Source organism: Mastigoproctus giganteus, chromosome 4 (genome assembly GCF_048544385.1).
Source record: "Mastigoproctus giganteus isolate SK-2022 chromosome 4, ASM4854438v1, whole genome shotgun sequence".
NCBI classification, from domain to species: Eukaryota; Metazoa; Arthropoda; class Arachnida; order Uropygi; family Thelyphonidae; genus Mastigoproctus; species Mastigoproctus giganteus.
Window position 1 is genome coordinate 28,820,500 of NC_143578.1, and position 13,243 is coordinate 28,833,742.

Here is a 13,243-nt window from a genome sequence, read left to right on the forward strand (position 1 = left end):
TGGCTTTAGTTGCTAATGCTCTTAAAAACCAAATAACAACAACAACTTGCCTCCAATGCCACACTGCTCCAATTTGTGCAGCAGTCTTCCATGTGCAACAGTATCAAAAGACTTTCTAAGATCCAAATATATAATATCAAAGTTATTCCCTGCATCCAGTTCTTTTGTGACTGCATCATAGTATCCAATCAAATTGGTAAGGCAAGACTTTCCCTTAACAAAACCATGCTATGTCCGAGCTATAGCTGAAGTCTTGTCTAGATGATCCTGCAGTGCTTCTTTAACTAGTGCCTCCATTAATTTTCCTGGAACTTAAGTTAAACTCACAGGTCTATAATTACTTGTGTCAGCCTTTGATCCTCCTTTGTGAAGGAGGATCATATTTGGATCTTAGAAAGGCTTTTGATACCGTTGCACATGGAAGAATGCTGCACAAATTGGAGCAGTGTGGCATTGGAGGCAAGTTGCTACTAAAGGGATGGTTGAGGGGGAGAAGACAGAGAGTGGTAATCAACAGACACTGCTCATCGTGGACTAATGTTATGGTTGGGGTTATCTTACTTTTTTATTAACCAATAATAAACTTTTCCATAGTTCAGAGGAGACTAAAATACCTTTTTCATTATATGAAAATGTAACTAAGAGCCTGAGAAGACTATGACCATTATAATAATAATGGCTAACAAGAGACAGATAATTAAGATTTTTCCTGAAGCTATTAAAACTTCAAGAAATGATTAACAGGCAGATAATGATTAACATTATCAAATATCTTGGTTTTTTTGCTTCCATGTTTTCAAGTTGAGTGGGAACCTTGCATAAATTCTGTTACAAAATGATGAAATTTCATAATATTCTCTAAATCAGTGTATTATTTTTCATGAAATCAGTAACAGAAAAAGTAAAAATGACACAATATTTAATATGTATTTGTAACCTATCAGGAAAAAACTCACCCAAGGCACTAAGCTTTGTACAATAAATCTTATTGGATTGACAGCGTTTTTTATTATTTCCATGGCTTCTTTGTGAGAGGCATTTCTAAGGTCTATACCATCAATCTAAAATAATTGAAAGGTAGATAAGACAAAGTGAAAATATTTTATAATTTTTTAACTGCATGCATATTCAGAATATCCAAATTAGCACTATTAAAAGTAGTTTTACTTGTTATTAAATGTCAATTTTATATATTATCATTCATTTGATGTGGATTTAGGTTTCAGTCAACAAAAGTATAAGGTGTGATCAATACGACCAGGGACTGACTTTGTATCTTGAAATTGGCATTGTAGCAAGTTGCATGTTGTTGCAATATGTTCAGTCACTTATTTAGACACACAGTATCATGAATCATTTATCTATCTGAAGTAAATTTCAATTAGCATATGTTGAATAGCAGGTGTTTTTTTGTTTTGTCACATTTTAAACAGTGATTTTACTGAGCAGTGAATCTGCATCAAATTTCATTTCAAATTAAGAAAAAATGCAACAGAAATTTAAAAAAATGTTAAAACCAGGTTTTGGAGAAGTTACCATGTGTTGTTTGAAAACTTCTCAGTGATTCACAATGTTTAGAGCGGGTCTCTTTTCAGTCAAACATGATCCCTGCTTTGGTGTCTTTCAACTTCACAAGCCAATAATTTCATCTCTTGTTCATGATCTAATCAGGAATGATTAATATTTAACTATCCACAAAGCTGCTAGTGAAAGTGGTATTTCTTGTGGGATATGCCAATCAATTTTAGCACAAGATTTAGAAATGCAATGCATTTCAGCCAAGTTTATGACTTGCATCCTCACTGATGATCGCAGACCATAGTGAATACTCAGACATCAGGATCTTTGTCAACGTGCTGCTGCTGAACCACACTTTGTTTTTACCATCATTACTGGTGACAAACTGTGAGCTTATGGCTACAACCCAGAAACAAAGGCCTATTCCTCTTAATAGAAGACTCAGCCATCTACATGGCCCAAAAAAAGCAGTCTTGGCACAACAATGCTTTCACAGAGCCAGAAGTTAAAATTATGCATAATAGTATAGATCAGTGTGGTGTAAATTAGTTAGAAGCAAAGGTACAATGACAGTGTGAGTAATCTACAGACCGGGCAATTGTGAAGATTACAATGACACATCATTATGAAAATGGAACAGGTAAGCAAGCATGAATGTCTTATTATGGGTGATTTAAATTTACTGCTAACTGATTGGAGCAAGTCAGGGGGAAACATGCTATGAGGCACAAGATTTTATACAAACTAGATGATTCTTATTTATATCAGAATGTTAAGGAAAGTACCAGGGACAAGAATATACTAGACCTGACCACCATTCATGAACCAAATGACAACACAGGACTGACAGCACATTATCATCAACCATTTTCAATCCACTGCAGGATGAAAGGCTCTCCAGCAACTTTCTAGTTCCTTCTGTTTTGTGCAATGGCCATCCATTTACTACCCACAAACTCAATGAATTTCATCTGTCTGTCTTTGTCTTCCAGGTTTTCTTCTAGCTCCTCTTGGGTACCATGTTATTTTCTTAGTCCATCTGTCATCATGTCTTCGAGCTGTGTCCTGCCCAAGACCATTTTAGTTCTTTAGTTTTGATAAGATAAGAATGTCCTTTACTTGAGTTTGCTGCCTAATCCATGTGTTTATCTAACTCTTCTTATCTAACAGTCTGATTCCCAATATAATTTGTTCCATTTTTCGCTGTGTAGTTCTCAGCTTCTCTTCCATTCTTTTGGTGTGCCCAAGTTTCACTTCCATAAGTCATGGTGGGGAGTTTACATTGGTTTATTTTACGTTTCAGACAAACTGGTTTCATTACTTTACATTTCAGACAAATTGGGATATTGCTCCTCAGTATGTGACTATATTTCCTGAATGCCATCCATCCAAAATTTATTCTTCTCTTGACTTACAGCCATTTATCGCTATTACAGAAATGACTTGTCCCAGATAAGTATATGACTCAACCTTTTCAATTACTGCTCCTTCATTCATTATATCCCTTTCTGTAGCATACTTGTTCATCATTACATTTGTTTTAGCCATATTCATCTTTAGTCCAAAATCCTTACTAACTCTGCATAACTGATTAAGGTGTTCCTCTAATTCTTTGGGATCGTGGCTTATGACAACAATGTCATCTGCAAATCGTAAATGGTTCAGGTACTCTCCATTCACATTAAATGGATGACTCCTTTCTGCAATCATTGACTCTCCATCAATGACTCCTTTCTGCGACCAGTCTAATCTTCTGAAAGCTTCCTCGAGGGCAACAGTACACAACTTCTGAGATATTGTCTCCTTGTCGAACTCCTTTCTCAATTTTAAATTTACTACTGTCTTTGTCTAGTATAATAAAGGAGGTAGCATTCTCATATATTTTCTTCAAAATCATAATATATGGGGTATCTATGCCTTGTATTTCCATAGCCCGAAACATTGCCTTACGCTGTATAGAGGTGTCTCCATAGCCAGGTGGGCAGGAGCAGCAGTGCGTAGCACTTGCTTCTTGATTAGACCAGGGTTCGAGCCCGTGATCACCAAATACGGAGGATGCGGCAAGGTCAGGGAATGACCACTGCATATCCCCGGAGCAATATGGCCTTAGTTGCTAATGCTCCTAAAAACCAAACAACAACAACAATGCTGTAAAGAGTCAAATGCATTTTCATAATCCACAAATGCCAGGCATAATGGTGTTTTATATTCATTTGCTTTCTCCATTACCTGTGATATTACGTGAAGGTGATCCATAGTTGAAAATCATGTCCTAAAGTCAGCTTGTGCTTTCGTTTGATTCTCATCAAGTATTCTCTCTAATCTGTTAGTAATGACCCTTGTGAACAACTTGTAGATGTGGGATAACAAGCTAATTGGTCTATAATTTCCAATTTCTGATTTATCTCCTTTCTTATGCAGCAAAACTATGATTGCATTATTCCACTCCTTAGGCATCACACCTTTTCTAATGCATTTTGTGAAGAGTCTTGCCAGTTTTCTGTCATGTCTCTTCCTCCCAATTTTAACAACTATACAGTAACTTCATCTTCCCCCGGGGCCTTCTGATTCCTCATTTTCTTCAGTGCATGTTTACCTCATCAGGAAGGATATCGGGTATGTCATATGTGTTACTAATTTGCAATCCATCTTCCCGATTGCTGGAATCATTCCCTTGCTCCTTGTATCATTCTCTATAGTAGTCTTCTGCTATTTGAATTATGCCTTCTCTGTTATTTATAAGTACACCATTGCTATTCATCAGTTTCATTATCATTTGTCTTTCTGTATTACTGCACATGGCTGCCGATTTAAATCCTTTGTTTTCCTTTAATGCTTATTCTACTTTTCTTGTGTTAAATTTTCTTATGTCCTCTCTGAGTCTCTTTCTAATGGCTTTGCATAACTCAGTATAATCAATTTTCTCCTTGACACTGTTTTTCTTGCTCTTCATTTAAATAAATAAATTTTCTGTTTATACTCCGGGACGACCAAACGGTAAGAGGAGTTCACAAGATAGATAGAATACAAGAAACAGCACCGTATTCAGTAGTCACAGGCTTGAACCCCGGTCACTCAAGGCACGTGTACTTATGCACTCGTGCGCCTGACCACTAGGTTACGGCGGCCTTTGTCGTCTTCGGTTCATCATAAAAAGTGTTTCTTCACTAATTTTTTATTATTTGGATTTCTTTTTTACCTATAGGTTTCTTGGGCTTTGTCACTTTCAGAAACTTGTAATATTCTTCATCGATATCTTGGTCCTCAGCAGTCTGCAGAACCTCAAACTTGTTCTTAAGTTCCAGCACATACTGCTTTTTTTCCTCTTCTGTTATCTCAAAGACCTTTGTATTATTTACTCAAGTCAGTTTTTCCTTTCTTTTCTTCCATCTATATCAAGTGTGCATCTTACCATTCTGTGATCGCTTCCAACATTTACCTTGTTCAGGACAGTAACATCATTCACAATATATCTTCTGTTAGCATTAGCGTTAGTAGAGGCATACGATGCAAGAAAGCAAGCTTATGCAGCATCAGCCAAAAAAAAAAACCCGCTTCAATTTCACCCCTCCATTCATTCCAAATACCTGCGCAGCTCAGTCTTACATTTATTTAGGCTATCAACTTCCACAACAAAAGATGGAAGTCTGTTCCACCTATCAAATACCCACTGGCTAAAGGCAAACTTCTGCATCTCTATCCTACAACTGTCTTTCCTCAATTTGAATTTATGCCCTCTCAGGTGATTATTCTGAGCAAAAGGAAGAATCCTATCAGCATTGAGCATGCTCAAACCATTCAAGGCTTTATACACCTCACAGTTGCCTCCAGACTGTAATTTGCAAAATTTAAGCCTTTCTTCATAAGAACAACCCTTCGTTCCATTCACTAATGTTATTTCCTTTCTTTGTAATCGTTCCAACAGATCTACACCGTTCTTAAAATGAGGCCTCCAGACCTGTATACAGTACTCAAGGTGTGGCCTGACCCTTGCCTTATACAAGGGGATAATCACCTCCTTATACCTGCTAGAAAACTTCCTGTATTTCATTGACAAGACACCATGAGCTACTCTTTCAGACCATCTGCACTGTTCAGAAAACTTCATATCTGTCTGCACAATTACCCCAGGTCCTTTTCATTCTCTACCACTGTCAGTGTAGTTCCACAGAGTTGATGCATTACTCTGGGTTACTGCTTCCCATATGTAGTACTTTACATTTGTCAATGTTAAACTTCATTTGCCACCTCTCAGCCCATTTGCTCAACTTTTCTAGATCCTGCTGCAGTAGCATACTGTCATTAAGCCTGATATACCATCATCAATATCTCTGATTTATACAGAAAACAATGGACCCAACACTGAACCCTAAGGGACTCCACTAATAACATTAGTCCAAGAAGAGCAGTGTCCATTGATTACCACTCTGTCTTCTTCCACTCAACCATCCCTTTATCCATAGCAGCAATGTGCCTCCAATGCCACACTGCTCCAATTTGTGCAGCAGTCTTCCGTATATTGTTGTTATTTGGTTTTTAGGACCATTAGCAACTAAGGCCATATTGCTCCGGGGATATGCGGTGGTCATTCCCTGAGCTTTCTGCATCCTCCGTATTTGGTGGTCACGTGCTCGAACCCCGGTCTAATCAAAAAGCGTGTACTACGCACTGCTGCTCCTACCCACCTGGCTACGGAGGCACTAGTCTTCCATAAGCAACATTATCAAAAGCCTTTCTAAGATCCAAATATATGATATCACAGTTATTCCCTGCATCCAGTTTCTTTGTGACCACATCATAGTATCCAATCAAATTGGTCAGGCAAGACTTCCCCTTAACAAAACCATGTGTCCAAGCTATAACTGAATTCTTGTCTAGATGATCCTGCAGTGCTTCTTTAACCAGTGCCTCCATTAATTTTTCTGGAACAGAAGTTAAACTCACAGGTCTATAATTACTTGTGTCGCCCTTTGATCCTGCTTTGTGAAACATTTGCATATCTCCAGTTCATGGGTACCTCCCCTGAGTCCAAGGAAGCTCTCATAATTATGGCTAAGGGTTTGTACACCGAAATTGAGTTCTCTAGAGAAACAGAAAACTCACTACACTATCATTATATGGGACTTAGGGCACAAACACACTGCTATTATTACTTCACGAGACTTCACTAGTATACATACGTAACGTCAAATGTGGGGGGAGCTATATTTACCAATTATTTTATTGCTCGGAGAGCACTGTTCTCATTGGCTGTATTCACAAGATAACATGTCGGGCTTCAAGACCGAATGACATTGTCAGGAGTTCAGATTTTTCTGTTTGAACAGAAATTTCATTAGGCTTGACCACATGACAAGAGGAAATGCTAATAGAAAATTAAATTTGAAGTAAATAATCTGTTTTCAGCACACAAATAAGAATATCCGAAAACAAATAACAACTTCAAGGACGTTGCTCCTGTGCCTATTCCGAAGCACCCTCCACTTCGAACAGCTACTCGGCATACTCACCGCAAATGTCCAGTCACAGGGATGCTCAAAAATGGCCAAAGGAGGAAAATAGACCAACAGAATTACAAATTGAGAGGATGAACAAGTCGATCATTTCAACTTGCACAACTCAATTTCTTACAAGTTCAATTTTTAGGGTTGAGAAGTAGTTTTTTGTTGTTATTAAATTTCATTAAAAATTTTTGTTTCATATTTTGACAGAATAAGTCCTTATTCAAAATTAAATTTGCAGTATTTTAACTTTCCTTTAACATATAACTAATTTTTCCTTAGCGCTGATTGAATTTCGAAATTGCGTATTTTGCCCTTGAATGTCATCCTTAATTGGATTATATAGGAAATTAAATTCTTTTTTATTCATCCGTAAGTACATCGTAAAATGATTTTCATCTTCTTCTAAGTCCTGCAGTAAATGATGGAATTCGCCTTTTTCTGTTTTCTTTTCCAGTTGATGTCGTGTATCCATTGCATACTCTTGTTTTCTCGACTATAAGAAAAGCACATGCATTTTCTAAATCTTCTTCAAAATCTGAAGAGGAGGATGAACTGTGGCAATTCATTTCGCTTCAGCTTTCCTCAAAGAGAATGACACATACGTTACAGGTTGCCAGACGTACCCTTTTTTGGAAGTATAATAAAATTTCCAAGATACCCTTTTTTTAACATTTGAAAAAAGCACAAATCATAAAACACCCTGTTGAGATGATTATTTAGGAAGAAGGAATTAACTGACAATAAAGTTGTTGTTGAAATGCAACCTTAATTAAAGACTCAAATACGGCAGACATACCCTGGTCCTGTTCCACCTATCCTTCTTGCATAGTATATTCCCCGTCTCCCTGACAATAGAGTCAGCAACAATAACTAGTTCCTTTGGGACAAGTGCATTCTGCTTTGGGGATTGCTGCTGTGTTGCGTGACGTTCAAGTGCAAGCTGTGGCAATGATATAGGCAGCTGAGAGCTTGATGGAACCCTCAATTTAAATCTTTTGAGGGCATTCCCCCATTCTTCAAGTTCTCATATAGGCCCATAACAATGCTGAGTTGGCACATGATTTCCTCACACTCCTCACGCACACACAAAGACAATCCCCTTGGCGATATCATGTCCTGTTCCTGATTGTATCACAAATATGAAACAAGCAGTGCATTTCAAAAGGTTGTCCTCTGTGATTCAGAAGACAACCGCCCCTCTCAGTTATCCCCTGAGAGACAGCACTCCCCCACTAGTTTGAGCCTTTTGCTTTGCTGCTCTGGTCTGAGTCATGATTTCTATTCAATTTCAAATAAGATTCCAATACAAAATATAACCCTAAACTTATATCCCAATGCATTTATAACACTATATATGTGTATTTCAGTATCAAATATTATCTCCGAGTTATGTTATATGACTTTCTTATCTCCTGTCAAGTTATATGTATTAATTTATAATGTTACGCTTTTAAAAACTAGGTCATTATGTGTATTTAGTTAGAAAAGCACAATTTAAATGACAATTAAATTTAATTAGATTAGCAAATTTTACTGATTAATTGATACTACTATACTCGCCATCTAGTTTTCCGTTAAACCTTACGCTACTAGTTCCTGTATATGTTGAATCGTATAATAATGGCGGCAAGTTACAAACAGTAAATCTATGGACACAAGGTATTAATTACTTTCAAATGGCACTATCTAAATTCAAAATAAACCACAGAACTTGACTAGGTCTATAAGCTACTTATAGAAAATAATTTAATCATCTAAGGTAAAGAAAGCCAACACGAGAATGACGAGAAACATCGGGGTAACTTACGCGAAAAATTACTTTCCTGACACCAGCCCTGCTCGCTCAGTAAACAGACGGTAGGTGTTATTGATCTGGAGCCGAAATCGAGAAGGATATATTGACTGACAGGTAGATGTGGCAAACGATGAAATAATTGGTGGTGGTGGGCAAAACAGATGACAAGCTACTGTGTAGTCATTGGTTGGCATTATAATGTGTATTTATGAGTAAAGAACGGTGCATACTAGTTATGAGATGAATGGTAAACAGGTAATAGTAGCGATGAATCTTTTAAAGATGGAAGAAATTTGTAAGAAAAATAAAATGGTGGTTGATTTTTTGATGAAAACTTTCATTCTGTTCATTTTTATGTTCTTCATTATCTTTTTTTCTCATCATTAGGAGCAGATTTTTGGAGTTCATGAGTGTTTTTACTATATTGTTGATTTAGGTTTGGTTACGAAAAAAGGAAAATTCACTATATATATATATATATATATATATATATATATATACATACATATATATATATATATACATACATATATATATACATACATATATATATACATACATATACAGACATACACAGACATAATGAATAGCTATTGAGGTGTTGATTGATGTTATGATACATGTGTATCCGCACGAGTGTCTTTAAAAATAAAAGTACAGTAATAAAAAATTTATGTGCTAGTCCACCCATGATTCTAAAGAAAAAAGGTTTGTTTATTTGTTTGTTATCTGGTTTTTAGGAGCATTAGCAACTAAGGCCATATTGCTCCGGGGTATGCGTTGGTCATTCTCTGACCTTTCCGCATCCTCTGTATTTGGTGGGCACGGGTTCGAACCCCGGTCTAATCAAGACGCGTGTGCTACGCACTGCTGCTCCTGCACACCTGGCTACGGAGGCGCCATAAGAAAAAAGGTTAGGTTACCCCCTCCATTTCGCGAGGGGTTCAAGCTCCCATGGGATTTAAGTGGAGGTAACCTGACCTTTTTCACCATTATGGAAAGTGTTCATTAGGGCATGTGCAATTAGGGCAAGTTACCATTAGTGCTTCTAAGTGCTACTAAAGTGATACTAAACCCATGTTATCGTCTGTTGCGTTTGTGTACCACCAATCAGCACATCGTTTGCCATGCCTACCTGTCAATCAATATATCGTCTTGACTTTGCTCCAGACCGATAACACCTACTGTCTGTTTACTGAGTGAGCAGTGCTAGAGTGCCGTATTGGGAAACTAATTTTCCGCGTAAGTTATCTGATGTTTCTCATCGTTCTCGTGTTGGCTTTCTTTACCTTCACCATTTAATCTAACAATTAAGTCAATAAGCCGGCTAAATATAATTAAAAACTTAGCATTCACAGGAGCTACAAAATTTGTCCAACACATGGATTAGATACCCTTACTGATACTAAGTAATAACTTACAAATCTCTTATCTAAGTTCAATTTAAACTAAAGTATTGTTACTAGGAATATAAAGCAACTCTAGAAAATAAATTAATGGGCCAATTTAAGTCAATAAATAATCAAAAATTTAAGAAAACTTCTGTTAACTGGAGCCGTAAAAACTTCACCTGTTCATGTGTACTCTCATACCCAGTTACCCATATGGAAACTCCTACATATATGGAATATTCTTAGATAGATTGCAGGACGGGTGTGAGGACAAGAGGCAGAGGGTTGTGACTTACAGTTATTCTTCGCATTGGGTTAATGTAAAAAGTGGGATTCCCAAGGGAACACTTGTAACACATTGATAAAAGGACAGAGAGTGCATTTTCAAAATTTGCAGATGATGTCAAGAGTAGTGGAGTAGAAAGAGATTTGTGAGTCATGATATGGTCAGACTCGAAGTTCTTTGAGCAGTGAAATCAGTGGCAAGGTAGGCCCATGGTGTCCAATTACAATTTATGAAATATTTGCTTGTAGAGATAGGGAGATCATAATTCCATTGTATAAAATAACTTTAAGACCACATTTTAAATACTATGTTAAATATGGAGACCACAACTAAAAAAAAAAGACAGCCAGTTTCTTAAAGGAGTCCAAAGATAGGTAATGTATCTGGTTAGATATGATCAGCTAACTGATCTACTAACACCTTGTACACCTCAATAAAGTCACCTAGAAGAGATCTGAGTGAGGTGTACAAAACTCTGAGAGTAATTATTTAAAACAGTGAAAGTGAAATTTTCACTGTTTTAAATAATTCCAGAAATAGGGATCGTGAATTCAAATTATATGAGACAAGGTTTTTGAATGGATTGTAGGAATTTTTATTTTAGCTACAAGTTGTTAATTACTGGAATTAAATGCCTCCATAAGTGGTAGAGCCTGACAACTGGGAGAAATTCAATGGTCAGCTTGGCTAAGTACCTACATGAAGAGGGAGTTAAACATGTAATTTATTTTATTATTATTATTTTTTTATTAATTATTTTATTTTATTATTTTATTTTTTGGCTGGTAAAGCAAAAAGGCTTGGGCTTCCTTGCACCACATGGCTATTACTAATACTAAAGTGAATCTCAATCATATGTGAAAATCATGTTTATATTCTTTGAACCACAGGGCACTGTTCATTATGAATTTGTTTCACATAGTCAAACAGTGAACCAGGTTGAATGATTTCTGTTTCTCTGGTGCAAACACAACTGAGGCTATAGTGAACCAACTAAGAATACTACAAAATAGTTCTATAGTGACTGCACAATGTTGTTTGGAGAAAATGACCAAATAAAAGTGGGCTTCAGGGAAATGCCATTACACACTGTGCTTTACATTCAAGAATTTTTTGAGAAGCACTCCATTATTGTGCACCCACCACCACTCACTATACTAACCTGCTTTAATTCCCCGTGGTTTACTTTCCCTCAAGCTTAAAGCCCCCTTGAAAGGTCATAGATTTGCAACAACTGAGGAAATTATGTGAAATGCACACAAAGTAATTATTGAAAATTCCAAAGGAAGCCCTCAATATTTCCCACATGTTTAATATACAATGGTTCAATTAAAAGGCACCAGGGTCTGTCTTGCTTAGTTTTAGGTTTAAGTTATTTATCACTTGGAAATTTCATTCTTTTTTTGAGCTGAAACTTTTTAAGTTGACATTAAGTTGTATTACTGTTTAGAATTTATGATTTCTAATTTTAAATTTTGCCTAATTAATTGCTGTTTTCTCAATGGGAAAGTTGTTCTGTTCTCTAGCCTAAAAACATTATCAGTATACTTCTGAAATGAACATAAACTAATTTTATTTGCAATAAAAAACAAAACAATGGTAATAGAGTGAGTATTGTTGTTGTACTTGGATTTTTCTTGTGCAAGGGCTACTTAGGCCATATTGCACCTATCATAGTAGTTAGTACTAATTTTACTGGCTTCTATGGAAGCAGTTAGAAACGGTTATATGAACCTATTCATTTCAGAAAGAAACAAAATTCTGAAAGGTTTGAATTTTCGCCTATGATATGGCTGAGTGACAATTCCTGTAAGTTTGAGAGAGAAGTGAATGAAATTAGATGGGAGTTGTTATACAAGGTGCATTCCAGGAGTATGTGTTTTATTGTGAGTGGCCTGTGGCAATGTGAACACTGTGGAGGGTCATTACCCAATAATAGGAATAGATGGATCAAATGGGTGTGGCCTATTTGGGCCAGGACAACCTCTTGTTGTTGTTGTTGTTTGGTTTTTAGGAGCATTAGCAACTAAGGCCATATTGCTCCGGGAATATGCGGTGGTCATTCCCTGACCTTTCTGCATCCTCTGTATTTGGTGGTGATGGGCTTGAACCCCGGTCTAATCAAGAAGAGTGTGCTACGCACTGCTGCTCCTTCCCACCTGGCTACGGAGGCGCCTACAACCTCTTCTTGTCTGTTTGTGCGAAAATTGGAGGCCCATAATTGCGGTATAGGTTTAATTTCAAGGAGTTTGTTATGAATCTGCGTTTGCCACTGTAGTGTCCATCGTTCCTTACATATATTTCGTATATGTATTCTGTAATCATTGAAAGGGATCAGAAAATTCATTGGGGATGCTGGCAGCATCATCTGCAATTTTGTTTCCTGGTATTCCAGTATGGCCTGGGATCCAGCAGAATACAACATTTTGCTGATGATCACGGAGACGAATCAACTCTGATCTGATTAGCTGTAGTAACGGATGAGTAGATGGGGAAATCTTTTGCACTGCTAATAGGGCACTTTGCGAGTCTGTGTAGATTATGCTCTTTTCGATTGAGAGATGGAAAATGTTTTCCAGAGCAAGCTTTATGGCATATAATTCAGTGGTGTAACTGCTGCATTCTGTCGGAAGTGACACAGAAGTGATAGTGTCATGGAATGCCACTGCTGCACCTGATCCATTCTCGGACTTTGAACCGTCAGTATATATTTTCGCAAAGTCGGGATAACATTGTAAATGTGCAATGT

The 13,243-nt window shown here is 37.0% G+C and overlaps 1 protein-coding gene across 3 annotated transcripts in view; it reads right to left on the reverse strand.

Annotated features, from left to right (window-relative positions):
* Positions 1-13,243, reverse strand: part of LOC150086503 (multiple PDZ domain protein-like) — a 431,516-nt gene that overhangs the window by 162,340 nt on the left and 255,933 nt on the right. For all 3 annotated transcript variants that reach the window (XR_016546894.1, XM_090372609.1, XM_090372607.1), the window contains exon 20: positions 957-1,061. Coding sequence is in view for 2 of the 3 variants with exons in the window: in XM_090372609.1 (XP_090228735.1) it covers positions 957-1,061 (105 nt within the window). In the remaining variant the exon portion in view is untranslated. The remainder of the gene's footprint in view (positions 1-956; positions 1,062-13,243) is intronic.